Below are 26,387 nucleotides of genomic sequence, written 5' to 3'. Positions count from 1 at the left end.
ATCCAAAGCATCTTAGAATAGCTTTCCTAAGGTGTTTGTTGTTTTAATTGAAAATGTCACATCTGCTAACTGTTCATAACAAAAGGCAAAAAGTACTTTAAAGACATTTTATTTCTGCCTGGCACTGCCCATTCAATATCTACCTCTACTAGTCCTAGTCTAGTTCAGCTACTGCATAATTTTAGCCATTTAGCATATAACATGAAAAAGTGTCACTTACCTGGTTGAAGAGCTATATGATGCTGGGTGATGTTTAGTTTTAAACTGTAATGCAATAAACCACAAACTTAGTGAAAGTCCTGTTGTTGGTTCAGTGCAGCGGCATATTTATTGCTTCATTGCGGATCCGTTCAAAAGTCTGAATTATTAACTCCACCAAGTTACTTGCAATTGTACTGGGATTTGCTTTCCCTTCCAGCCTTCCTAACTGGTTAACAATGTTGTACTGTGTTTTTACGCTCTTCTCTGGTGGTAGCAAATATCAAAACTGGCAGGAAGTCAATCCATGAATAAAAATGCTGAGTTCTGTTTGTAAATGAGTACTAGTGTTTCCTTGTAGGGTTCAGCGTCCTCCTCAGATGCCTAACAGCTTCGTAATAAACAATCCCTCGACTAGTTCACTCAATTCCTGATCATCTCCTTCCGCACCGATGGGCTGTAAATTGGGGTGGGGGTCTGGCAAAAGGGAGAACGATCAGTAGGGAAAAGCCGTGGCTCCCTTTGGAGTCAGGCTGGGAAGGAACCGTGTTGGCAGGGAGTTCTCTGTTCTACCCTTGCAAGCTAGTTGTACATACGTATAAAAAGGTCTTTTGCTCTTTCAGGCTACGAAGACCTGAGATGGGGATTTGGAAAACGCTCTTACTGATGGATTGAATAAAAACGGGGTTTGAGAGGCCAGCTGAATGAAGATTGTGTGTTCTCCTTGCCTCAAATCTGGTTTGAGGAGGAAAAAACCAAAATCTCAGTAGCCTTCCGTTCCCCACCCATGAAGCTTTCCTGACCAGGCCTCCCTGGGTGACTTGTGGTTCTAATTGCTCAGCAGACAAAATAATATGGTAACACAGACAAACTGGAGCAGAAGAACAAGCTAGCAGCTGGCACAGCACCTGCAGTGTGTTTGTGACCTTAGCAGTTAAGATTACCTGGAAAAAACTGTTTGTAACTACCGTGAGTAGTGAATATCAGTTCTGATTAACACTGTCTACAGCGAGCACAAAGGGCTCTGGCAATTTGCAGGTTCTGTACTTTGTTAAGGTACCTGGGGTGGGGTTGAGATACTGAAGTGATTGCAGCAATATCGTGAAATTCACCCCTTTAGACGTGAGACGGAAGCTTGTTGCTGTAAGGGTTGCTCTGCACAGATAGTACCCTACTAGAAAATAGCATCCCTTCTCCCCATTAATCTCATTTTTCTTTTGTGAGAGGGGAAGGGTGTTCGCACTGGGTCGCTGCCTGCCTTGAACTTCTTTCAAATTCAACCCTTCCTTTCCTGCGAAGAGCACCTCGGGATAGCCTACGAGAGGGCTTAAAGCACGAGAGGTTTATGAGGAGCCAAGGTAGCCTGGTAGTTCATACATCATTTTGTTTGCAGAAATCTGTCAGGACTGACTTTTCACCCGTACCTCTCCGTTCCATCAGGTATGAAGGATCTCCCCACCTTGTCGTTGCGCTTCTGGAAACCACTTGGAAGGTCTCACACACAGCAGCAGGAAGACAAAACCTCTCTGCAGCTAACGTAAGGGATGTGTAAATGCTCTTTACTTAGGGAAAAATAAAAGGAGAGCAAAGATGGGGCTGTTTGGTGGTTCACACAGCAAGACTGGCCCTTCCATGGTAAGTGCGTGCACACTGTGGGCCTGGGAGAGCTTTTCCAGGACCTTGCAGTGTCTGGCATTTTCTCTTGAACTTCTCAAAACCAAGAGCCATCGCTTCATTCTTCTAAGAGCTCCACAGAGGTATCGTACCAGTTCCAGGGAGCAGGAACAGCTGTTTCACTGGATAGACTTTGTATGATTTTACCATGAATATACAAAACTTAAAACCAAGCACTCCTCATAATATGTTAAACTGCTTTATTAATTATCTGCTAACTCTTCTTTCAGCGTTCTTTTTCATCTAGAAATATTTTTATAACGTTTTAAGAAAATGTTGGCTTCTGGCTGTTTACTTCATGTATTTCGAGTATTTTTCTTTTCTCGTAGGCGTCACCCACTGTTCATAATTCTGCATCTCGCTCCACTTGCAACATCAACAACTGTCTTAATGAAATACAATTGGATCTAGGATCATCTGGTCCAACCTTTCTTGGCCAAAGACCTCAATCAGAATGTAATTTCCCCCCCCCCCCCATTTTGTAGATTATACTGCATAACCTACAGAAGACATACTGGGATTTTAGCCCTTGATTCTTACGCTTGCCACAATTGACCCAATTAACATGTTTTTTTAAGGAAAAATAAGATAATCACCTGTGAAAGTATTTCTTAAAAACTCCCTTTTGCAGGTTCACTTGGTAGGAAAAACATGAAAGAATCACCTTCGGTAATTCAGTCCCTGCCAAGCATACTGTGACAACAAAATATTTTTCACGCAGTCTGGTTTTGCTTCGCCTTTTCCCCTGACTACCTGACCCCAAATCACTTTAAAACTGGGTAAACCCTCTGTGTATCCCTCTTTTTTTGTGTTTGTTTGTTTTCCAGCAGTAGTGCGTGACTGTGTTTCAAAAGCTGATGCCAGCGGGTTAGGTTAGCATGAGTCATAGGGGGAGAGCAGGGTTCTTCACTTCTCTGGTTACCAGTGTCTCTTCTAATAGTTTTATTCTGTCGTTCCCTCAGAGCCACAGAGCAGGAGGGAGATGGGAACACCGGGCAGACCTGTTGTAGCTTGTTGACAGGTACAGCATCACGTGTGTGCTATGTGAGCACCGTACGGTGGCCTCAGCTTACCCGAGTGGAGGAAAAGCCTTGTGCTGCAGGTAGGCTGGAGCCAGGGGAGCGAAGGATGTGAGTGTGGAGCCTGAGTCGTGTCTGGAGGCACGGGCTGCTGCTGGGTTTTGAGAAAGGGCAAAAGAATAACTGACACCACTGGAATAAATACAAGTAGGAGCTCTGAATACAGCAGGAAACTTAAAAATACATTAGCAGAAGGGACATCTTTGCAGACCACCAGGGAAATACAGCTTTTGCCTCATTCCTATGTCAACAACATTATCAGATGCGTGGGCTCCATCTGGGGTTTTTTTGTTCTTGTTTGGTTTGTTGTTTGTTTTTCTATGCACATTATAAATTATTCTTTACGGTGAGATCATAGTATTTTCAGTAGCGTAAATACATTACAGTATTTCCTTCTAATATCCTTTCATGTATAGTCCTCTTAACAAGCAGATTCGTGTGTCTGACACCTTGGAGACAGCTGTTCTTTCGGAGGAGGCGTCCTTGGAGCGGTACTTCAGTGCAGCTGTGCGACCGTGACGCTGGGAAAGAGCCGGGTTAGTCATTACAGCCCGTTGGGTCTTTCCAGTCTGTGCGTGGAAACAAATGACCGATGCTAGTTGCAATGTGCTGGGATTTTGGGGGGCAGGAGGAAGGATTTGCTGTTTATAAAGGTAATGCTAGTTTAACTGGAACCCCTAATCTTACTCTTGCTGAAAACAAAACTGATGTTGATACCAGCGTAAGCAGGATTTTGCCAAAAGGGACTGAAGTGGAGATGGTTCTGTTTTCTTGATAGGTAGGATTTTTTTTATTCAATGTTTTAATTAAAATTAGTGTAGTACTATGCCCTTGATAGCAAATGAGAGCCAGGGAAAAGGAGGAAATCTTATTCTTGCAGAAATAATTAACAAAACCACACTCTGATATCATATGATTTGAAGAAAAACCTGTTGCCAGAAAATAAAATGTATGCCGTATCCTCACATCAAAGCAAGTCCTGGGGATCAGGGTCTTCAACTGGGAGCTTACACATGCAGGCAGATTGTTGGCAGAGCACAGTACAACTGGATTTGTTTGCTGCCCAGGAATGATTTATATCAGAGGCCATGGTGCAGACAGGCAAATATAGAAGCTTCGTGACATTTGACAAACCTTTCTGCGCCGCTGCTGTGAGCCGCAGAAAGCCCTCGAGCACAGCACGTACAATTGCAGGGAGAGAGAACGCGAGGACACGGCTCTGGGTTTAACACAGCGTGGCAGGTCAAAACCCTTTGGAAGAGCTTTGCTGTCTGCTGGTGCCATCTGCACCCCTCTTGTCACGATGCACCTCGCTGCGTTTTCTGGCCTCCTGGGGGTGATCCAGCCCAACACGGCAGAGGGAATGCCCAGCGCCGCAGCGGGGACGCGTGGACAGGGTCTGTGCAGGTTTGGGGTGTGCTGAGAGCCCTGTCTCTGGGCAGCCTTTTGGCATGGAAGTGATTTGGTTATCGACTCAGCTATCTTGATAGGCCAAATGGCTTGTTGTTTCAGTCACTGCCCAAGAGCTGCACGACATTTCCGTCCAGACCCAAATGGCCAAGCAGTGTTTTGAGCACTGCAGACCCAGTCTCGCAGCAATTCCGGTTCCCATGAGTTGGGATGTCAAGTGGGTCCTCCTGTTAATCCACCGCTTGTAAAGCTGCAGGTGCTGCCTTTAGCACTAAAGATCCAGTTTTTCTCTGTCCATGTTTGGCAGATTCTCACGGCAGGGGACAGGCGGTCCCCATCAGACTAAGACGACGATGCTGTGCCCAGTGGATGAAGCCTGTTGTTATCCAGACAAACTAAAACATACACTGATCTGAACATTAAACCCCCAATCCCTCATCAGGCACGCAACGAGAATGAAATCCAAGCACAAGCCAGAAATGGATATACTTTTATTTGTTTAATTTTCATTAAGGCTTTTAGTTTTATAGTTTTGACAAGAACAAGGGGACAGAAGTGAATGAGAAAGTCACATTCCAGTAACTGGCAGCAAAAACAACCATGTCAAAACTTTATTTCAGTGCAAAGACAGATTAAACATTTGACTTTGTGATTTCAGCAGGGTACATCAATACTTGCTTTTTCAGTCTGCTTTAAGAACCCAATGTACAGGGTCCTAAACTGCTACCTTCTAAAAGCTCTCCTTTGTGGCTGCAACATTTCTGCCATTGGTGTTTTGGCATAAATTTAATCTAATGGGAGGTCAAACTCTTCTTAGACTTGCAGAGTCAAGTCTTGCAGTAGTAGAACTTTTCCTTGCAAAACTACAGGACTTTTCCCTGGAAAAAAAATGGAGTATATGAGGCCTCACACAAAAGGACAAAGGTCCCAGAGGAATTCAGAAGGCAGTAGTACAGTATATCTGTAGAAACATTAAAGAATTTTCCAACTGCCTGTCATTAAACTAGCAGGATCAAAGGGATGCACATGGAAAGTTTTCGATCCCTTCAGAGCACAAGCAGCTACATGAGACAGGCTTAGACTTACACTTTTTTTCCTGATTTGTTCCTTAACTTAAAACCCAGCAGACATAACTTTTAGATATTGAACTGTTTGCATTTTCATGGGACTGACAAGTTAAAATGTGTCTTCAAGGGAAGACGGAAATAACTATTCTTGAATTGCTGAGCAAGTTCGGAGACTTGCAACTATTTTCAGAATCCCCTTCCTTAGAGACTTCTACATCTGCTAAAAAAAGCTAACTGTGAACTTGAGCTCTTGCGCATTAATTCACTGAACACATCCAAATAGCATATTAAAAGAACTTGTCCTTGCAAAAGAATAAAAACAAAAGCTTTTTCAAATGCTTGTATAGCAAGAAGCATTTTTAATTTATAATGTTACTATAGATAAATTCAACTGGATTTGCTACTCTCCAATATTAGAAAGTCACATCCAGAAATAGTCCATGCTGGATGAAGTGTAATGATCTAATCAACATCTTTATCACTGCATATATATCAGAAGTGATGAAATTTCCAGTACTACACAGAAATTGCTCATGTAAAAGTGACTTAAGCCCAAAAGATTCTCCTGAGATCACCCTCAACAGGAGTTACTGCATTAGCCGTCATTTTTTAAGCCATATCTAATTAAGAAGATCTGGCCTTGTAGCCTACTGCTTCACTGCTGAGGAACTCCAAGGAATTGTATGATCCTCCTTCTCTTTATGTAGAATTTGCAAAGAGATTTGTGCCAAATCACTGGTTTCTTACTGATTTGTTAAGGCTGATGAGGAATTCTCACGACTAGAGTTAACAGGTGAGCTGGGCGAGGACAGTTAAAACCCACACACGTACTTTCAGCGGCTCAAGCTAAGACGCTGCTGCGAGAGGAGTGGGGCAAGCACCGAGTACCACCCCTTTAAGTGAATGAGGAGCTTTGTTAGCTGCACGTGGGATTTTGTCTTCTCCCCTGGAAGAACCGTGAATTCTTTTGAGTAAAGAGCCCTTGCACTCAGATCCCTGAGCAAAATCTTAGGTAGCCCCTCTGCAACAGGAGTGTCAGCAGACGGGGGCTCTCAGGAGGTGTTCCCTCCAAGTCCATCCTTCCAGGGGCCAGCTGTCTCCAAGTGCATTCCTGTGAAGACAGTTCTGCCCGTCTTAGGGCTAACAAAACAGAAACTGAGGCAGCTGCTGACAGTTTTTAGAGGCAAAGTCACAGGCAGGGTGTTGGGGTTGTCTGTGTAAAATGCAGAGTGTAAAAATCTAGGGACTAAGAACGCGTTTGGCCACTAGATGGTGCGTAGACTCTGCCATTTAAAGAGTCACACAGACTCACAGAATGTTTGGGACTGGAAGGGACCTCGAAAGATCATCCAGTCCAATCCCCCTGTCAGAGCAGGAACACCCAGATGAGGTTACACAGGAATGTGTCCAGCTGGGTTTTGAATGTCTCCAGAGTAGGAGACTCCACAACCTCCCTGGGCAGCCTGTTCCAGTGCTCTGTCACCCTTACTGAGAAGAAGTTTCTTTACATAGATAAGTGGAACCTCTTGTGTTCCACTTTGATCCCATTACCCCTTGCCCTACCATTGGTTGTCACCGAGAAGAGCCTGGCTCCATCCTCATGGCACTCACCCTTTACATATTTATAAACATTAATGAGGTCACCCCTCAGCCTCCTCCAAGCTAAAGCGACCCAGCTCCCTCAGCCTTTCCTCATAAGGGAGATGCTCCACTCCCTTAATCATCTTTGTTTCCCTGCGCTGGACTCTCTCCAGCAGTTCCCTGTCCTTCTTGAACTGAGGGGCCCAGAACTGGACACAATATTTCAGGTGTGGTCCCACCAGGGCAGAGTAGAGGGGCAGGAGAACCTCTCTTGACCTACTGACCACCCCCTTTCCTCATTGAAATAAAAGATATTCGGAGCTGCTGAAGAGCTCAGGTGTAATTATAACTCGCTTTGGCACTCTTGGTGTAACCCAGACCACACTGAGTTACGTGAGCTGCTGGCAGACCCTTCCCAACAGCGGTTTGAACCCTCATTCTAGCATGCTAGCCAGAGCCCAAATCAGAGCACCCCCCACTAGAATTAGGATTTCCCCACCTCTTTAACCATGAGATCTATATATAGAGACACGCTTGTGGTTCTTCTCCTCAGCAAAACACATTTACATGCTGGCTGCAAAAAGGAGCAGTTCTATAGGAGAGACAGCAGGAACCTTCTCGCCTTCCTGTGACCAGAAAAAAATTACTCCTTCTCTTTGACAGAATAATTTGACAGCGAAAATTAAGGCACCTTGTCTCAGGAGGAGGCTACAGGTGCAGACACTCTTCTACAGCCTTGAACAAGGTTGGTCCAAGGGAGGAGGAAAGGGGAATAACAATGGCTAAGACCTAAACACTCTCTGGAGTGTTGTATTGACTGTAGTAAGTGGTTCCTTTCTCGGGGCACAAGGTTTCGATACAGTCTGAATTGTTTCTTTTGCTTGTTTTTTTACATTACACTCTGAGATGGACACTAACTCCTCTGCCCAGGCTATAAGGAAAGTTTCTCTGCACTCAGGGTGATGTGGGTTTGTGTGTTTTTATTGTTGTTTTTCGGATCTAGCCTATTGTTTTTATATTTGAGCAATGAGAGGCTGCTCAAAGCACTATCCTTCAACCACTTGACAGTTGCTCTACAGGGAGCAATGATCCACAGATCATTTCTGATCGGATTTGCGCAGGCAGAAGTCCTAAGCAGCCAGAGGGGCTATGTCACAGGATAAAGAGGGCTCCCAATGGCTATTATTAGGTATCTGATCCAAACCGGAGGAATGCCGGCTCACCCATCAGTTTGCCAACCAGGGACCCACCACTAGGGTAACAGGTCTGTTCTTTACCGCAATTGACATTTGCTTTTTATTGTAGGGGTTAAATTATTTTCCATTTAACTGGCCCGTGCCACTGGCTGACTCACTGCGTTAGTGCAGGATTTCTTACCCGCAATTAAAAACAACCCCTTGTGACTGCAGTCTTCCTCTTCCTGTTTCGGGCGCTCCACTTGGGCCTCTTGTCTTTACCCATCCATGCAAATGCTTCACAAACACCGTCGCCCGGCACAGGTGCCCCTTGGGCACCCGAGGGAAGGACGGGCCATTCCGCTTCCCCCGCGGGGTCTGGCTGGGTGTGCGGGGACACCCCGCTTCCCCACCGCCATTGGTGCCAGAGTCACCGCTGGACAAGCAGGGACACGGTGCCTGTTCGCCCGCCCCGTCTGCAAGGACAGCCCCGGTGCCTCAGCCCTGACACCGGGGCTCTTCAGCCTTATGAGGATAGGCTGAGGGAGCTGGGTCTCTTTAGCTTGGAGGAGACTGAGAGGTGACCTCATTAATGTTTATAAATGTGTAAAGGGTGAGTGTCACGAGGACGGAGCCAGGCTCGTCTCGGTGACAAACAATGACAGGACAAGGGGCAATGGGTTCAAACTGGAACACAGGAGGTTCCACTTATATATGTAAAGAAACTTCTCAGTGAGGGTGACAGACACTGGAACAGGCTGTCCAGGGGGTTGTGGAGTCTCCTACTCTGGAGACATTCAAACCCGCCTGAACACCTTCCTGTGTAACCTCATCTGGGTGTTCCTGCTCCATGGGGGGATTGCACTGGATGACCCTTCGAGGTCCCTTCCAGTCCCTGACATTCTGTGATTGACACCGCGCCACCGGCCGCGCGCGTGTCAGCCGGCGCCCGGTGATTGGCGGAGGAACCGGCAGCGCCGCGCTCCCGCGAGATCTCCGCGTGCCGGCGCCGCCAGCCGGTGGGCGGGACCAAGCGTGACGTGACGTGGCGCGGCGCTGCCGGGAGCGCGCGCGGCGGGTGGCTGTTGGCTTCCGGGCCGCGGCGGTTAACGGGCCCCGGCGGAGGCGGAAGGGGGCGGGCGGTCCCTGCCCGGCCGCAGCCGCGTCCCCGTCCGCCCGGGCCCGCGGAACGATGATGGCCGCGGCGGCCGACCTGGAGTCCTCGCTGGAGCTGAGCCTGACGGGCAGCGGCGCGCTCCCCGGCGGGCTGCCCCCCGCCCGCTCCCGCATCTTCAAGATCATCGTCATCGGGGACTCCAACGTGGGCAAGACGTGCCTCACCTACCGGTTCTGCGCTGGCCGCTTCCCACAGCGCACCGAGGCCACCATCGGCGTGGACTTCCGCGAGCGCGCCGTCACCATCGACGGCGAGCGCATCAAGGTACCGCCGCACCCCGGCCTCGGCCCCGCCAGCCCCGGCCGAGACCGCCCGCTCGGGAGCGCGGCCGCCGCTGGCCTCCGGCCGACCCGCCCGCCGGGCCCCGGGGGCTGGCAGGAGGGAGCAGCCCCGGCCCGGCGCGGGGCTCCGGCACCCTGTAGGCAGCGGCAGCGAGAGGCGGGCGAGACGCGGGTGCGGGCGGGTGACGGGCCCCTGAACAGCGCACCAGCGGGCAGCGCCGCTGTCACAGAGGCACCCCAAAGTCAGCTTTAGGCGAACAACAAGTTCCAAACCCGACTTTATTCTGGCCAGAAAAGCGCAGTCAGTAAACCGACCAGAAACAGGGTGTATACAGCTCGTTAGCACTCAGACAACGTAAAATACAGGTTCGGGTATCAGTTGAGATTATTGGGGTACAGCAACGTAAGAATAATGAAGACCCATAGTGTGCATGCACACACTCACAAGAAACAAACCAAAGCCCTCTGACTCCAGGGTACCCACAAGAAATAATCATACACCTGGGTTGGGCAGAGGCTTATTCAAGGATATATCCAGTAGATTACCACTCACCCAAACGAGGAGGTGAGGTGCTCTCAATCCCGGGAAGTCTCCTTAGACGGTGTCCCAGTCTAAGAAAAGGGTTCCAGTTCACAGACCTGCTGCTCCAAGAAGACCACTCCAAAGGGGGTCTTCGGTGGAGACCCTGTTTTATAGCCTGGTCAGATCTGGCTGTGGGCATGACAACATGGTCCAAAAGCTTTGCAGTTACTCTGGGCACCTCTTCTGTTAACGACCCTGTCAGTTGACTTAGGGTCCCTTTAAGGACCCTGTCAATTGACTGAGGGTCCCACCCCTCCTGCCCCACCAGCTGGTGGAGGTGAAGTCACGCTACCCCGGGGTAGGGGAGGATGTGACTTTCGGCACCTTGGTGCCACCCTAGGTGTGTACTAAAGACAGGCACAATGAGGCACAAAAGGTGCTAAAAGAGCCATCAGCTGCCCCATTGAAGGCTCCACGTCTGGGGGATGTGCAGCTGCCATACCAGCGCATGGCTGGCTGGGGGACCGGACACCCCGGGCTCCCTTGCCGCTGTGCCACTCAGAAGTGTGGTGCTGCATGTTGGGGTGTCAGGCTCTCATGTCACACCTCCGGACCCTGGGAGTTCGGTGTGGTTGTGTCACACAGCCAGGAGCCTCGGCTGTGTCTGCTGTGCAACTTTGTTTAAAACTATTTTGCCTTGGTCCTACTGGAAATGTAATTACTAGGTAGGTTTCAATGATGGCAATGAAAAATTTCTGGCGTAGGCCAAATCTTTGTGCAGCTTTTGGCCCGTGTGAATCAATAATTTCTCATTTAAATGGACTTCTAGGTAGGTGTATTATTTTCAAGTATTTTAGTGTTGCCTGTGCCTGGCATCAGGAGCTTGTTGCCTCCCAGAAGTTCTGCTTCTGTGTTTATCACGGATCATACTTAGTTGGCTTAACCTTCAAATCCACAAAGCTGTGCAGATGCCACTGTTACAAGGCATTTTGCTTTAAAAATGTTAAAATAATTACTATCACAAAAATCTGAAATACTTTTAAAAATAAATTACGTTTGTCATGGAAAAATAAATCTGAAAGACAACTTCAGACAAGCGAAGGTGGAAGAAAAAGACTAAAATTATGTAGGGGATTAGAATCAGTTTCAAAAATCAGATATTTTCAAAGCTAAAGTTTAGAGTGAAGCTATTGAAAATAATGAATTATGTCCCATTGTTCAGGAGTGAATTGATGGCTATGTCTTACAAGTTATCTTTTTTAGGGTTCTCTTAAGATTTCTTCATGTTTAGGGCAATGTGATACAGAACTGGACAGTGACAGATTGGATACCTACTCACATTTGAACACTTTTTTAGTCTGATTATAGGTTTAGCTAAAGCTTAGTCCTCAAAATTAAATTTAGTGAAAAATTGAATGGGAGGAAAAAATGCTCTTTTCCTGTCTTTGCACTGTACAGCAAATTTTTAAAGTATGTAAAATATACCTGGTCTGCCTGGTAGTGCTGGTGAAGATCCTAATAGTCATTTGCAGTTTAGACCACTGGCTGCTTACAAATGCTGTTTGTTTACTAGGAGTAGCATGGTCTTAAGCAGAATCCCCTTCTGCTTCTGTGTTAGGGTTTGTTTCTATAAGCAAGTTTAATACTGTGTAGACAAGTGGAATAACAGTAGTCTTGGAATTGTAGTTTACAGCTTACAGTCATGTAGCTGAAAGCTATAGCTCTTTCTTGCTTACTCATTAAGGAAATTGCATAGGGTATGTAAGTCCATTCTCTTGTGGTTTTTTTTTCACCCCGTTTCCTTCTTTTTAACTAAAAAAGAAAAATGAGTAAGAGTCTCTGTTACTCTTTTCCTTTATAAAACCACTGAATATCTTCTTTGGCTGATAGCTGAGATTCTGCACTCCCTCATGTGTTGCTGTCCATGACTGAGGAGAAAACCTCCTGAGGGGACGTACCTTCTTGTCAGTACTTATCGACTGACATTTTCACCAGCTCTGGGTTATGCCTGGCTTTTGCTGGAGAAAAGTGAAGAAGAATGTAGTCTAATACATGGTTCTGAGATGCTTCACACAAATTATCGTGCCATTTTGTTATGTATGTTGCGGTAGGTTGTTTTGCTGAGAATATTACCTGTTGAATATACAGTTCTGGTTGAAGGAGGTGGAGAACCGAAGGAGGGTCTTCAGAGGCACGTTATTTTCCCAGAAGTTCTGTCTCAGCTTTAGAAGGAATAAACTTTATCATTATGACCAGGACAGTATCTCTTAGGAGGATGCTGTGCGTCATCAGTTTTTGGTTTTTGCCACCCCTCTCACACACCTTTACCTTTCTCGCTCATAGCAGTGAGCTCCAGCAATGCCTGTTGAACCAGGAAAAAGAGAAGCTCGGATGGACTGATTTACTGCTGTTCTTGCTGTGCTCTGAAGGGCTTGCTGAGCAGAGGAATTTTTCCTCTTGCCTTGAAGGAGATTACAAAGTAGTGTCTTCTCTCTTTTCCCTTCCCCCAGCCAGCTGGATGGTCATTATTGTGCTGCCACAGTACTGAGCGTTTCTCTTGCAGCTGGAAAAACGCTGTGTCATTGGCAGGAACACAAGCACAGTTCTTCTCGCCTGGGCTCTCCCAAACAGGAATTCTGCGGGATTCCAGGACATAGGGACACGGGTATTCCTTTGTACCTTGTACAGTGGGCTAACAGCTTCGTATGAAACATGCCTAGATGTGATGAATGTATTGAAATTTTCAACAAATTATTTTTTTTGCATTCTAAATCTTCCTTTTTCTAAATTGATGTAAGCATTGAAAATCAATGAAAACAATGATGTCACTGTTTACTGACCTACATTAAAAGAGCAAAGGATGCAAATGAAATTCAAAGAAGAAAATCCAAACATCATGTTCCAGACCTTGGAGCTCTTCAGGTTGTTTTTATCCCTCATCTTGTAAGGGGAGACGTAGTTTACGATTTTGTCTTTTTTAAAGGCCAGTTATGTTTTTATCAGTGTGTTATAAGCCATGCATGCTAAGGGAGTCCTTGTTTAGAAAACAGCTTTTCTGGATCCACAAAAAGGAGTCAGAAGGTAGGAGGTGATAGCTGAGTTGATATATTTAAGTACTGTTTGTCTTCCATAGGGCATGTGACAAAGTGATTCTGTCCACGGTTTTATTAGCTGGATTATACTGTTAAACCAGATTTTCAAATCACACATTTTAAAGGGCTATTATAAAACTGTGCTCCATTGAAGATGGATAGTATTGAAATAATAATGAAACAATAATCTTAATTTATCGCTGCACATCTGTTAACATGAACATTTTCAGAGCTGTTTTTCAGTAGGGCAAATATCAGGGGGGGGGCAGAAATGGAATGATCTCTTCAAGTTCACCTGGTAAGAGGAAAAAAAGAAACCTCTGGAGTGTGAAACTTTCAGTCTTGGGGAAGGATTTGCCTCTCAGTACAAATGATTCCATGGCAAGAATACAAACATTTTTAATTTGAGATAATACCATTCAAGCTTGAAAGGTGCATATAGATTAAAATTAGGAGGAACTACAGTTTAAGCTAAACTTGGAAGATACATAAATCTTTAATGTAGTTGCCCCTTCTCTACCCAGGGTTGGCAATACACGTGCGGATCTGTGCTTGACTGAAGCATGACTGATTTCTGCTCTCAGAATGAGGTGGGGAGAGAAGTACAAGCTCACATCTGCCTGTGATAATGAGCTTCCTCTTTAAATTAATTTCATATAGCATCTTCCAAGATTATATATAGTGATTCCTTAACATGTTGTTGAAACATAAGGATTACCTCAGGCTGTGCTTCTTTGTTTTCTCTTTAATTTGACAAATTCCAAATTAATGAAAATTTTCCATAAGTTTCCTGACTTTATAATATTTCATAAGTGCATGGATCTAGAAGTATCTATTACCTGGGCAGGTGGATGAATCTTGCTCACACTTAGGTGCCTGTATTTAATCTGATTGTCTAGACTCCCTTAACAGACCACGGAAATGCAGTCCATTGTGTTTGCAGTATAATACAGTTGGCAAAAAGTGAGTATTTGCTCTGAAATGAGGTGGATTGCAACTGCCTACCATTTCCTGCAATCAGGGACTAGGGTGACTTGCCTTGCTTTTCTTAATGATCTTAATAAAGCAGTACTTAATAATCTTTCAGAAGCAGGACGTGGATCTTTATAAGTCTGTTGGTCAGAAGCTGCAGGTAACTGGACTAGACTACAGGAACCAAGCTGTTCTGATGTTCTCATGTAAATTCTCAGTTCCCCTGATGAAACCAGTAACTGCCATTTCTGCCTGCTCCAGTCTGAATTTTTCTTGAGGATGGGTGATCACAGTTGAACATAATCTTGCAGAAAAAGTCACATCATCCTGAAATGTCATTTACCCCTTTTCCTTCTCTATCATGCTGGTGATTCATAATGTCCTATGATTGACTTGTGTATCTGGATCATCATCATCTGTTTTAAGAATTTCCAAGCTGATGAATCCTACAGTTGTAGGAGAAGTGTTTATTGTTAGTCACTGTTATCAAGACTTTGCATCTGCTTGTGTTGAGTTTCACCCTATTTTTACTCTTCCAGCTTTAAAAAAAAAAAAGGATGTGATACTGTAATCTTCCTCTCTATCAGTGATGCATCTTAGCTTCTTGCCATCAAGCAAAGTTCCCTGGCACTTGGGTTTCTTCCCCCACCCCCCCTGCCCAGAGTCACTGGTAAAATGGTAAACGAGGCAACTTTCAAGACACTCGCAATTTCTGAATAAGTTTTACAGAAACATTTGGATCAAAGGAATGCAGAACTATGGTAATGGAGAACAATTTAATCAAGGTATTGGCTGCACCTTTCATGGCAACAGACTGAATTTTAAATGAACCTTCATCATTTACAGAACATTTAATATTCTGTGAATTCTGAATCTGAAAAGAAACTCATTTCGTTCCCAGGGAGGAAACATTTCTTTCTGACGTTTCCTGCTCGAAAGTTAAAAGCTGAAGTATTAATCAAACTGCCTCAGCAGTCAGGGCTCAGCTGTGCAGGATTGGCAGGAAACTGGGACTCAGCTTTGACTCAAGGAATCAAATGTTGTCTTTCAGTGTTATAATAACACCATCGCTAAGGTGTGTGTGACAGAGCCACGCACCAGTGTATTTCCCTGTACAGGTAACCTGGTGTAAAGGTGCATTGGCTCTGACTTCTGTATAGTGCAGTCCCATGTCTTCTGGAGGGCAAGTTTGTGGAAATACCACCATGCCCAGTAAGTGCGCAATTCTGTAGCGTACTCTGCACATCTGAGGACTCCAAGCTTCCATTGTACCAGGATGATTCATGCATTTCAGACTTTTACTATTGTTTACATCTGCTTGTGATTCAAAGCTTGTTTTGTTTTAATCTAGACCTAAGAAGTTTGAAAGCTTTCAGTTCTTCTGAGTTTTTTTTTTATCCATTACGCTGACTAAGCTTCAAGCAAATATGTTCAGTCTCTTTGGGACAAAATGATGCATAGTTGGTAAAACGAGCATTATATTAAGCTAAAAGGAGGTTTATGCATGATTTTTTATGTATGCATTATTTTATTTATTTATTTTCACTTTTGTGCATGCTTTGACACTACAAACACACAGTATGGTCCTAGCTTAAGAGTTAAATAAGCTTAAGTTACAGGTTCGTCACAGGAGAGTTTAATTCCAAGAGATACACTGTGGAGAAAGATTTCTTTGTCCTGTTCTTGTTGATGTTATTGTTACATACGCATGATTTGATTTCTTCCTGTTATAGAGTAACACAATAGGCAGTAAACTTCGCGCTAAGAACAAAAGTTTGAGGAAGATGATGTTATTTTTGGCAATAAAAATCATGTCAGCCAGGAGTTGTGCTGTGGAATACATGTTCTTTCTTCAAATAAAAGGGGTATTGGCAAGACTTCAGTATTTGTGTAAAAAATCTTACAAAATGTGTGCTCCCATAAACTTTCATGAGGTCGTATTTGTGATCAAATTGCATCATAATTTCTTCCTAGCTTCAGTTATGAGCAGCTTAGAAAGCAAAAGTTGCTGATACCGCGTAAAGCAACAGTTTTCTTCAGCACAAACTTTTCAGTGGGATTAATTCAGAGGAGTGGACTTCTGTGATTGTGTGACTTCCTTAGCTACAGGTGATTTGTGTTATTTTCCAACATGAGCAATAACATTTTTTTTTCTCTCGCTGTCTTTCCTTTTTCAGATCCAGCTCTGGGATACAGCAGGCCAGGAGCGCTTCAGAAAGAGCATGGTACAGCACTATTACAGGAATGTACATGCTGTTGTGTTTGTATACGATATGACAAACATTGCCAGTTTTCACAGTCTGCCGTCATGGATAGAGGAGTGCAAACAACACCTTCTTGCCAATGATATACCACGGATTCTTGTTGGAAATAAGTGTGACCTGAGAAGTGCTATTCAGGTACCTACGGACTTGGCGCAGAAGTTTGCTGATACTCACAGTATGCCATTATTTGAAACCTCTGCCAAAAACCCCAATGACAATGACCATGTGGAGGCCATATTTATGACACTGGCTCATAAGCTTAAAAGTCACAAGCCCTTAATGCTTAGTCAACCCCCAGATCGTGATGAAATACATATAAAACCTGAACCAAAACCTGCCGTGACCTGCTGGTGTTAAATCATTCTTTTGTCAGCTGTCACCTTGTCTTGTTTGCAGATGCTTCAAAATTATGATCTTGGCAAAGTTCCAGGTTTTGGTAACAATTATAGCGAATCTCTTTGGCACTTTAATGTGTTTATTTTTTCTGGTGTAGATGTTCTCATCTCATGTTCTTGCACTTTGTAATTGTACTTTCAGAATTACTGAAATTTCACTATAAATATATGGGAAAGTAAACTTTCAAGTGAAGTTTTGACAAAGCAATTCTACATGAGCTCTTGCTGCCTCAGATAGTTCTCATCACTTGTGGTAAGGTTATAAATAGTAAGCCAGTTTACTAACATTTTTGGTTGCTACTTGCATTGGAATAACATAGGAAAAGATGTTTTGCGACAGCCAGATAGGTTGATTTTTGGGTCAGCGAATGGGGAAGTTGTTGATGTTTGAAGGACTATTTGGTGATTGGTAGGAAATTGCTAAGCAAGTACCTTTTTATTTCAATAAACAAACCCTAGGACTGTCAGATAAAGTTTGGGCTGTCAGTGTAGGTGCAAACTGCTTTTGGCCTGCCATTCCACTGTAAACTTTGTCTGGTTCTTCATGGCAACTTGTCCCTGCCTCTAGACAATTATTTGATACTTAAAACTTCATTAATTTTTCATAATTAGCATGTAAAACTAAACTATGCATTCCTTCTTACGGAAAGTACTGTAGCATAGGATTTGGGGTAAATTTGGGACTGTAACTGTCCATAACTTCTCTGACCTGACTAAAACTTCAGTATTCAATGAGGAATTACTTATAAAGATACTGTAATTGAGTTAAGTGTCCCAGGATAAGTAAAAACACCTCAGTAAGTAAAAGATGGAATGAAGCTGGCAAAAGCATACTGGTTTGCAAAGACGGGGATTTCAGAGGATTTTATTGATGATGAATGCTTTTCAAATATCTTGAAAAAGCTTTTTACAGCCAATTTAGTAACATTTTAGGGATTGAAATGCTCAGGACAAAATATTAGGAATATGAGAATTCCTTAAAATACTTCTGAGTACAAAATGAATTAGGTCTTGAAATGTGGAGAAGATCTGCCAAGTACATCATCTGCTACAGATTTTTGAACTAAAACCTGCCTGTGTAATGTCATTGGCTGTAGGTCGGGCATCCTTGGCATTACTGCTGTGCATTGGTAATGCGGTGGGTCAGACGAGGGCAGTTACTCCTCTGGAACCATTTCTGGCCATAATTGCAACCATGTTATTTCAGTTCTGTCTGAAGGTCAAGTTCTGTAATAAAAATGGTGCTAGGTTGCATGTAGTTACATAAAGAGAAATGTAAGCCATAGAATGCAATCTGTGACTTCATTCATATGCCGTGTCAAACAACGTTTTGTGACTTGGTTTTTGAAGGAGTTGAAGTAAGATGAAGACTTTTTTTATTTGCCATGTGTAGTGTGTGGTGCTGACTGGATACTAAATGGAAGGGCAGTTCAGAAGCTGCCATCCTAGTGATCATGTTAACAACAAATTATTGAAACAAGATAGCTAGTATTACTTAAACTACTGCAGTCAATAAGATGTAATTCTTTTGCAAGTTATACTGACAAAAGAAAGATGCATTGACTTTTTTCTAGCTTTAGAAAGAGCAATTTGGTCTAATATGATTAAGATGTTTAAAAATAATCTAAATGATATTTTTTTCCTGTACAAAGCTGCTACAACTGTGACAGTAATTTTATGAAACATTTGTAAAAGGGAGCTTTTGTATTCACTCTGAACCTTACATTACTAGAATTTGGTTTACAGTCCTTTCAGAAACAATCAGCTTTTTCACACTTAGTGTCCTTAATGTTTTTTTAAGAAATGGATTAATCTTAAAAGATTTTTTTCTTTTAAGAATCTCAAATTTATGTGTATACTTTTGTAAATAAATATGGTTTACAGTCCTCTTGGACGATTTGTTTTTCACTCATGTCCTTAATCCGTTTTCTCAAAAGGATCCCTCTTAATTATGTGTATGTCAGCAAATGTTCTATTGTTTTGGTTTGTGGTTAGTTTTGTTTTTTTTTAATAAAAAGAATGAAGAACTCTAAAGTCAGTCAGGTTGGGGGTTGAGGTAAGGACATTATGTAGCTACAATATTACTGTTAAATTTGATATCAAACATCTGAAAATCTGTTAAGGTTTGAGTTATTCGCAACCTGTAAATAAGGGCCCTCATGTCATTAAAATTGTGCAGAAACTATGTTTAAGTATGTAATTTTGTCTTCAGCACAAAGCATGTTGTAATGGTTCTGGCATAAAAGTGATGTGGTCATTAGTGCAGGATTCAGTATGCTTCCTGGCTTTCAGTCGTGATGTTCTGCCTACAAAACTGGTGTCAAAAGTACTGAATACTTTGTATATGTATTTTCACTTTACCAAATTGTCAAGTTGGGTTATTTTGTATGTGTTGGGGGGAGGGCAAGCCACAATCCCAGAAACCTAATAAACTGGCTTTGCCACAAATGGTTATCACTTGTTTTCAGTAGTTATATTAGGAATGATTATATGACTTCTGGTAAAATCTGTAAAAAAACTGTAAGGGAGGAAAAAGAGTTTATAGTTTCTGTATGTGTGGGTGCCAATTTTGTGACAGGCTGTCATAATACTTGGACTACTGTCAGTGCTTTCTTGAGTTGCTTTGAAGCATCTGAAGTGCCCACCTGATGCTTTAGGGCACGTTTGGGACTCATTTCAGATTCCAGAACAATGGGAAGTGATACAACAGTTCTAAACCGAGGAATTACTGACCTTTGAATGTATATAAAGACCCTAGAGGAGTCTTCTCCATTCCCCTTCTCCTAGTCTCACATCATGTTCAGAAAGAAAACCTTTTAACGTCACCTAAGGTGGGACTTCTTTGTTACATCAAAAGACAGCCTTGCAGGTTTGTGTGTGCTCAGGTGCATGTGTGCACACAAGGAGCAAGGATGCAGGTGCAATCAAGTTGGCTTCTTGGTAAATATCATAGCCCTTTCCCCACACAGGAACTCTCAGATAATTTGTGTTACATACTGTTTCACTACTGTCCTGTTTATGCTTCTCTTCTAGTTTTACACTTAATAATGTATTAAAAACAAAAAGGTAAAAACACCTTTTATTTAGACGTGTTTTGTGTCTTTAAATACAATTGCAGCCATCACTGCTTAAACAGGCTGTTGATTCTACAGGATGATTAAAAGAAAATGTTTACTGAATGTCTATACTTTTTGCTTTTGGACACTGGGAATGACCAGAAGAGACCTTGATAGACAACCAACAGTGTGATGCAGTTGTGAGCCCTTGTCCCAGACTGACACCATCTACTTCATTGAACTGCTTAGGAAGGAGGTGACTTCCAATTTAGGAAGGCAAGAGGCTGTCATATAATTTCTAGAAGTGTCTTAGTATTCGTGCAGATACTTGCTGCACATTAGGATTTTCTTGGTTTTGTTTTTTTTATGTCTTCATGATGCTATAGCTAAAAAGCATCAAAAAGACACCTTTCCAGATGTGGTAAGAATAGATGAGGACCACTAGTGAAACTAATGTCTTTCACTTTAATCTTATTTCATCTCTAAAATATGGCTTAATGATCTAAAAGTTAGTTAGGCTGTGACTTTGATGGAAGGGAGCAATGTGGGAGTCTACAAGAATTAAGATCCATTTTCATCTGTTGACACTGCATACCCAAAGCAGGCCTCTTGTTCATCAGGCCTAATGGAGACCTCAGTGGGGCCTGTGACATCGAGAGGGCACGAATGGTGTCCAGTGACCTCCTGGGACCAGCTGGGCCCTGTGCAGCCTCACAGCACGGACTGAAGCACTTACAGAAGGCAGCTCCCTGTCGTTTGGGAATACACTTCCAGAGCCCAAAGGAAGGTGTGTAAAAGCTGCTGGCCATCCAGGGACACTCAATGAGATGGGTAATCCTGCTCCAGGTAGGTGTTATCTAAATGTGTTATTTTTTGCCTTTGCTGAATCACCCCTGATTAATGAGAGTCTTGAATGATAGAGTACTTAGCCAATCATTTAATGAAAAGCAAATTTCCCAGCAATACCGATGACCATTTCAAGAAATTTGTAATCCTCTCCCCAGCTTGCTTTTCTCACCCCTGAAAAAAAAACAGGAATTGATGTAAGGTGACTGGGGCCTGGGGGTGGCGGCACAGTGGTGATCATGGAGCAGAGATGTGGGCTGTAGTTCCAACTAAGAGTTTGACAGCAAGACTGTCAGTCTCAAAGTAAGCGGGCTGAGTAGTCAGCACACCGTTAGACTGTGTCTTAGTGCCAGCAGATGCGGTCTGGACTCAGGCTGTGTTCACCTCAATTGAAAAGGCTGTAAGAAAAAAGGGAGTGGGACACACATTTTGGATTCCTGTCTCTTTGCATCTTATTTTGAAACCTGTTGGGTGCACTTGGGTCTCATGGTCTGTGTTTCCATTAAGTGATGGAGCTTGAAAATGGACTTTGCGCATTTAAAAACAATAACTCCTACCAGAATCTTCAGGTAGTTCCTTTCTTCCAGAGAATCAAGAAAAAGCAACTATATTTGACAACATTGAAGCTCTCAAGGGGCCTCTCTCTTCTTTTATCTGCCCATCGTACTGTATCGTTCTGCACAGTCTATACCTGTCAGGTCCTGGTTTAAAACAAGTAACTCTCCACAGCACTGCAAAGCGCTGACTGCACACTAACAGCAACAGCCCTGCCTCTGCTTGACTATAAAAGCTGTGCAGTAGATGATAGTCACATCTTCATTTTAGAAGATAATGATGGGTTATTTCTTTTTATTTAATACTAATATTTTTCAGTAGGAGGCATACAGAGTGTCATTTTTTTAAAAAAAAAAAAAGACATTGTCTTTTTAACACTTTGTAAGCTCATTTTTAAATTGACTTTCTGTTTCAGATGCCATCAAACACTGAAACCGAAAAACAGAGAAGTGTTGCATAGATATAGCCATCAGCGTGCAAAATTGGTGGTAAGTCACAATAACATGGAGCCTACAGAGTTTGTGTGATTACAGCCTATATCTTTATATACCCACATGTACATGCAGGCATATGCATGCATGTGTGCACAGAGGTGTTAAATAGAAGGGATGAGACAAATAGTGTAAATGTAAGTGTACGAAAAGAGTCATAAGATTGTGATCTTAGCTCAGCACTTCCTTTTTTTAAAAAAAGTAATTTTTTTACTGTTTACATTGCCCCTTTGAGAAGGTCACAGGCAGGAAAAAAGTTCCATGGTGAGGCAATTCAGTAAACTTCCACTTAATGAATATTTTCAGTTATTTACTTTAAGAAACATCATACTGTGCATCTAAATTGTGTCATAAAGCAGAGGCCATGTCTGAAGACCCTTTTTCCTCTCCCATGGCCAAGTGCCCTATCCGAGACATGGTTGTCACTTTTAGTGCAGACCCTTGGAGCTGGAGACACTTTCATTCAGCTCCTGTATTTTCCCCCTCCCTGTGTTGTTGGTGGCTGACATCGGGACGTTGGTGATGTGCAGGCTGCTAAATGCATTTTGAACCCTTCATCTTCAGCCTTTATGAAGGGAAAAAAATAACCACAAGTTAGTGCTGCTGAACAAAGCTGGCAGAAGACAAGTTCAAGTAAAATTGTGTTGTCTTCTACACACAAAGGTTAAACTGGAAGCCCTGGCCATGGGATGATGGGACTGCTAGGATTTTATGAAGGTGTAAGAAAAAAACTGTATACGTTAATTTAATGTGTCTTGTCCTTTGTAGTCCCCCGTTCCCCACTGCTTTGCTTATTCCAGAAAGGGCACGCAATGAGAAAAAGATTAAGCTGACTCTAAAATACATGCAACAGCTTTTCTATTTACTTCACGATATTTTTAGCCTGCTCTCAAATTAGAGGCAATGAAGGGCCCCTGGCTCCAGCAACCAAAGATTCAGCTGCAAATAAAAATTTTTTTGCTAATCAGAAGGAGTTTTCAAGTTCCTGTATGAGATTATTCATCCTCATGACTACCATGAAGTAGTGACTTCAGTGCTGATATCTGAGTCACTGTGATGCTGCTCTTGAAAAGCCCAGTGCTGGCAGCCCTTGTGGTTGGCTTCTAAGGCTTGGGATAATTTTGCTGTTCTCAAACTGCATCTGGAGCTAAATTTTTTCAAAAGTTTCAACTTTGATTAAATAGTTGTATTTCAGTTTTGCGCAAAGTAACAGGTGATGTGTGTGTGTGCATATATATAAAGATTTATATATTTAAAATGATGACCAGAAAATCTGTGTATTCACATCTATATTTTTGGACATGATAGGCATGCACACTTTGGCATTGTAATGCAACCCTTTGCTAGGGCTGGAGGTGTGTACGTGATTGCGATTTTTTGTTGTGGCAGCGAGGTGACTGTGTGGTACGAGACACCCGGGAGCCCAGTGCCAGCATCTGCTTTAAACTCCAGCCCTCGGGCTTTTTTGGTGAAGGGCTGTTCGATGTACAAAGTCTTGGTTCAGACAGGGTTGCCAGGCTGCCTGCACAAGGCAAAGTAAGAGACACAGACGTGACTCCTGCTGCCTTTTCTGCCACACTGCTGTGGGCAGGACACTCATCTTGCGTCTGCATTAATACTCACATTTTGGGTAGGGCTGTGATACAGAGGGCAAAGAACGTGGCAAATGAGAACACCAGCCGTAATCCTGAATCGGTCTCATATTTATTGGGTGGCGGACAAGGGCTTAACAACATTTGCATGTACTGGTTGAATATAAGCACTATATACATGCAGCAACTAATATTGATTTTTTAAAATGTGGTGGGTGTATTTAAAAAGATGAATTGAACAGAGGTCAGAAGATATAACATTAAAATGAAGCTTTGTGGGGATTTTTTGTGGTTTTGTTTGTTTGTTGGTTTGGTTTTTCTTTTGTTTTGTTTTAAATTAAGACCACACATGTTATTCTATGATTCTATGTCAATTAAAGAGAATACAGAATAATTCTGGCAATATTGAAGCTGTAACTACCAAAACCAGACATTACTGCAATAGCTCAGAATGGTATTTAAAAAACCTGCAAGTTTTGCAGTGTGTTTCAGTTAGCTTGGCCTGAAGAGGTGCGGGACAAAGCAGTTGTTCTTTACAGAGAGGCTGATAGGGAGGGCTGGGAAACGCTGCTTGCGTTTATGGGTTTTTCCTCCTCAAGTCCAAAGACTTTTCCTCATACTTCCACACTGTTGGTGCCAGAGAATCACAGAATATCTCAAGTTGGAAGGATCAAGAAATCATGCAGACTGACTGCAAGAAGTGTATGCTGTGCACTGGTTATATATGTATTTGCTACAGGCCAATACCACTTTCTGTTTTCAGCCTATATCCATACTTTGATTATTACTGCTATTCCCCACCTTTCTCAGCTCTTGAAAGGCTCTGTTTTGCATGTGCCACAGGTTGCTGGACTAAAAGAAAGCAGCCAGCTCTGGGATGTTTCAGCTCCAGCCCCTGCCACAGCATCTTTATTTTAGCTCCAGTCCCTGTCCCAGCACCTTGATTTCAGCTCCAGCCCTAAAATCTTGATTTCAGCTCCAGCCCCATGGGGTTTCTCTCAGCTCCACAGCCCCGGTCTTCATTTCAGCTCTGAGATGTTTCAGCTCCAGCTCTGGCATGTTATTTATTTCAGCCCCAGCCCTGCAGTGCTTCTTTCAGTCCCGGCCCATAGATTTTATTTCAGCTCTAGCCCCTGCCATAGAGTATTTCATTTCTAGCTCTGTGTCATGTCAGCTCCGGCCTTAAGGTATTTCAGCTCCAGCCCTACACCACTTCCCCTCCAGCCCCCCCGGCTGTATTTCAGCACTAGCCCTATGTACCTTATGATGATTTCAGCTCTGTGATACCTCAGCTTCAGCTCTAGAACCTCTGTTCTGCCTCGAGCTGCACCTCTTTCTTGCCGCAAGCTGCTCCTGTCTCTCAGTGCAGCGATGGGGGCTGCTGACGAGGTCGTGCATCAATCACTGTCATCGCTATCCCAGTAGTGCCTCTATTGGCTCGTTCTGAATAGCGCCTTGCCCCGCCTCCCCCTCGCAGCCAATCCCATGCGTTGTTAGGTCGCTTCCCGTCCCCAAGAGCAGCGCTAGAGCGGCGCCGCGCGAACAGCCCTGAGCGCGCCGCCTTAGCAGCTTTGCAGGCCCGCAGGCTCAGCCCCGTGGCTCCGCTCCCAAGCTACGAAAACGCAGCATTTAACCCCCAGATTAGGCGGAGTGATTGGAGAAGGGGGAGCGCACCCACCTGTGGCCCCGGGGCCCAGGTGTGGGGGGAGAAGGGGCAGTGCTTGGAAACGGGAGGGGCAGCACCTGTCCCCGTGGAAAACTTTATTTCGTTATTTTTCTACATTATACTTATAAAAAAAATAACAGTAGTTTTGTTCCTAGTTGTATTATTTAGGCCCTGCCCCCCCATCCGCGGCCCCGCGGGGAAGCACTGCCCGCATCTCCCCTCATCCCCCGCCCGCCCCAGCTCCCACTGCGCCTCACCGGCCCTGAGGGCCCCGGGACCCGCTCGGCCCCACACCGACCTCCGCTGCCCGATCCAAGCAGGTAGCAACCGGTGGGACGGGGCCCCGCTTCCCTGCCTCGGGACACTGGCCGTTCCAACTGAATCTCCGCCTCCCGTCCGGGCGGAGCGGCCGCACCACACCTTATCCCGCAGAGCGGCAGCAACCGCCCTACACCGACGCTTGGTGTTGCCAGCGCACGCCTTTTAATGCCTCCGCCCCGCCCATCCAGCCAATCCCGGCCCTAGACTCCTTCTGACCCCGCCAATCCCAGCTCCCCGCCCGTGTCCACTCCACCCAATCGCGGGCCCATTCAGCCCGCGCGCGCCCGTCTGCCGGCCCCTCCTCCCGCGCAGGTGAGGGCGGGTCGTTGCGTGCCCTTGTTTGAAAGTGTGGAAGGAAAGGTGACATAGACCGAGATACCTGCGTGGAAGCTGCATCAGGTTATTACAGGCCAGTGGCAAACAAGACTTTGTCACGAAAAGTTTGTGCCTTTTCATACAAGATAGAGGAGAAGCAACGTCCAGAAGACCCTTCAGATTTCCACTGTGGTAACATAGACCAGCTTGGCAAGAAGGTGAAAGGAAATAAAACCAAGTCCTGCAGCACTTAAGTAAAATTGCTTGCTTACCAGGAGTGTTAATTTTTGCTATTTAACTTCAATACCCAGACAAAAGGGTGAAATGACATGGGCTTTTGGCATCTAAGCCCTTTCCTATAGAACACCTACCCACCACTTTTGTGGCTAAAGCTTTTCAATCTGTTTTCCTCTAGGTATGTTTAGAATTTAACACTTCTAAACTTATTGTGCCAGCATCTCTCCTGGGTCTACATGAGCACATTGTCACACAGTTGTTCTTACTGCAATGAGCACTTGTTACCACTTACACTCCCCGCTTCAGCCATACGCAGACATCCCATCTGATGCCAAAAGGTGGAAAGGAAAGGGGGTCTGTCATTTAGAAATCACTTGCTGTCCACCTTCTACAGCCAGCTCTGCTGAGCACAGCAACAGG

The 26,387-nt window shown here is 44.2% G+C and overlaps 1 protein-coding gene and 1 long non-coding RNA gene across 2 annotated transcripts; one reads left to right on the top strand and one right to left on the bottom strand.

Annotated features, from left to right (window-relative positions):
• The first annotated feature begins 9,207 nt into the window (after nucleotides 1–9,207).
• On the top strand, nucleotides 9,208–19,336 carry RAB33B (RAB33B, member RAS oncogene family). Its single transcript, XM_065062039.1, has 2 exons — nucleotides 9,208–9,625; nucleotides 16,407–19,336. The coding sequence occupies exons 1-2, from the start codon at nucleotides 9,377–9,379 to the stop codon at nucleotides 16,848–16,850; spliced, it is 693 nt and encodes a 230-aa protein (XP_064918111.1). The 5' UTR covers nucleotides 9,208–9,376; the 3' UTR covers nucleotides 16,851–19,336.
• LOC135579387 (uncharacterized) lies at nucleotides 18,673–25,548 on the bottom strand. Its single transcript, XR_010472384.1, has 2 exons — nucleotides 24,689–25,548; nucleotides 18,673–22,401 (listed from the first exon to the last, which is right to left on the bottom strand). It is a non-coding gene; the product is annotated as an uncharacterized LOC135579387 (long non-coding RNA).
• Between the last annotated feature and the right edge of the window lie 839 nt (nucleotides 25,549–26,387).

This window comes from Columba livia, chromosome 4, assembly GCF_036013475.1.
Source record: "Columba livia isolate bColLiv1 breed racing homer chromosome 4, bColLiv1.pat.W.v2, whole genome shotgun sequence".
In the NCBI taxonomy this organism is placed as follows: domain Eukaryota; kingdom Metazoa; phylum Chordata; class Aves; order Columbiformes; family Columbidae; genus Columba; species Columba livia.
The sequence above is the reverse complement of the archived record's forward strand: the minus strand, read 5'-3'. Positions and strand labels throughout refer to the sequence as shown.